Source organism: Buceros rhinoceros, unplaced genomic scaffold (genome assembly GCF_000710305.1).
Source record: "Buceros rhinoceros silvestris isolate BGI_N320 unplaced genomic scaffold, ASM71030v1 scaffold5556, whole genome shotgun sequence".
Lineage (NCBI taxonomy): Eukaryota > Metazoa > Chordata > Aves > Bucerotiformes > Bucerotidae > Buceros > Buceros rhinoceros.
Genome location: NW_010419174.1, coordinates 5,233 through 6,624, shown reverse-complemented (window position 1 = coordinate 6,624; position 1,392 = coordinate 5,233). Strand labels below are relative to the sequence as shown.

At 41.7% G+C, this 1,392-nt stretch overlaps 1 protein-coding gene across 1 annotated transcript; it reads left to right on the top strand.

The window, feature by feature from the left end:
- The first annotated feature begins 423 nt into the window (after window positions 1–423).
- Window positions 424–687, top strand: LOC104495781 (chromosome unknown open reading frame, human C2orf88). The gene has a single exon (XM_010138795.1). The coding sequence runs from the start codon at window positions 424–426 to the stop codon at window positions 685–687; it is 264 nt and encodes an 87-aa protein (XP_010137097.1).
- The last annotated feature ends 705 nt before the right edge of the window (window positions 688–1,392 follow it).

Genomic DNA, 1,392 nt, shown 5'->3' with positions numbered 1-1,392 from the left:
TTGGGTGGTGGTGGTAGTGTAGTGCTGCTGCTTCTAAGACTTTTACATTCCTAGATGGTGTACTGGGAATTGAACTCAAAGGTAGCTTGAAGCCACGTCAGGCTTTGCCTACTTGTAGTAGATAGATGTTACTGATAAAAACATTTTATGCACACCACAAAGGGGTTTATAAGTTGCTTCTACGAGCGTTTGCAGTGAATTTAGCTTTCCTTTGAGCTCACAGAGAATGGCAGACTATTTATTGGATTTATATCTGTTTTGACAGATTTCCTCAGAAGAAGCACAAGAGACGTTCTGTTGTTTGAAAATAACTGGAACCACTGGCAAGAAGCTACAACACTGTGCATCAAACAAGGAAGCTATTTCCAGGTTACCAAAACATGCTGTTGAACTGAATTTTGCAGCTGCATTTTCAAATGTACCATGGGATGCATCAAATCCAAGAATGCCTTTCCAGGTTCGAACACTATCCAGGATGAAAGGATCAGGGAGGGTAACGAAGGATGCACCGGGGAGAAGTCATCACTGATAGCCATGAAGGTGGATGAGAAAAGTCCATCAAGCGCCATAGTGCTAGACTATGCTCACCGTCTCTCCCGGGAGATCCTTGATCAGGCGGTGAAACAGTGGGCAGTGACGGAAAGCAAATACAGTGACATCCCCTTTATTGAAAGTGATGTGCCCTGAGCCCTGACTGGCGAGGACTGTGTGCACAGCCAGTGTCCCGTCTGTTAAGCAGTTTGTATTTGTTACTAGTGCAAACAAAGTAAAATCAGCTGTGACTAGAGCAGAATGCCACTACGTGAACGTGTTTGCGAGCAGAGGCTGAAAGATTTTGCCTTCTAATCTCTAGTGCTAAGAAACTAATTGGATTATAGTAGAATCTCTTAATCAAGTGTCATTTGTTATCAGCTGTATGTTGAGTATATTCTGTCTTTGTACATGTTGAACATGATCAGAAATTAGTGTTAAAAAGGGGGGTAAGAAATGTGGCTGCCTCACAACTGTACAAGCCCTTCCAGAGAGGCCCCAAAGATGCTTAATAGCAAAACATGGATTATTTCTATGTATGGCATAAAAAAAATCAGTGGCCTGATGGTAGGTGAAAAGAGAAGAACTCTATGCCTGGTAAATTTGTCTGCGTTTTGCTAATAAGAAACCAAGGTCTGCATGTAGCAAAGATAACTGCTGTCGTAAATTTTACCTGGATTCTTTGACCTGACTAAATCTGTGAACCTCAAAATAACGGAGGTGACGAGAAGCATTTTATAAAACCAAGCATTATTCAGGGTACCATATGGATGATGATACAATTCAGCTTCTGTTCTGAAGTGAACCAGTGAGAAACATTCTAATATTGATAAACAGAGCATTACAGATGCGCTGGCTTCC

Bases quoted from the DNA above. Each gene is read 5' to 3' on its own strand.
- LOC104495781 (XM_010138795.1), top strand. From the start codon at position 424: ATGGGATGCATCAAATCCAAGAATGCCTTTCCAGGTTCGAACACTATC.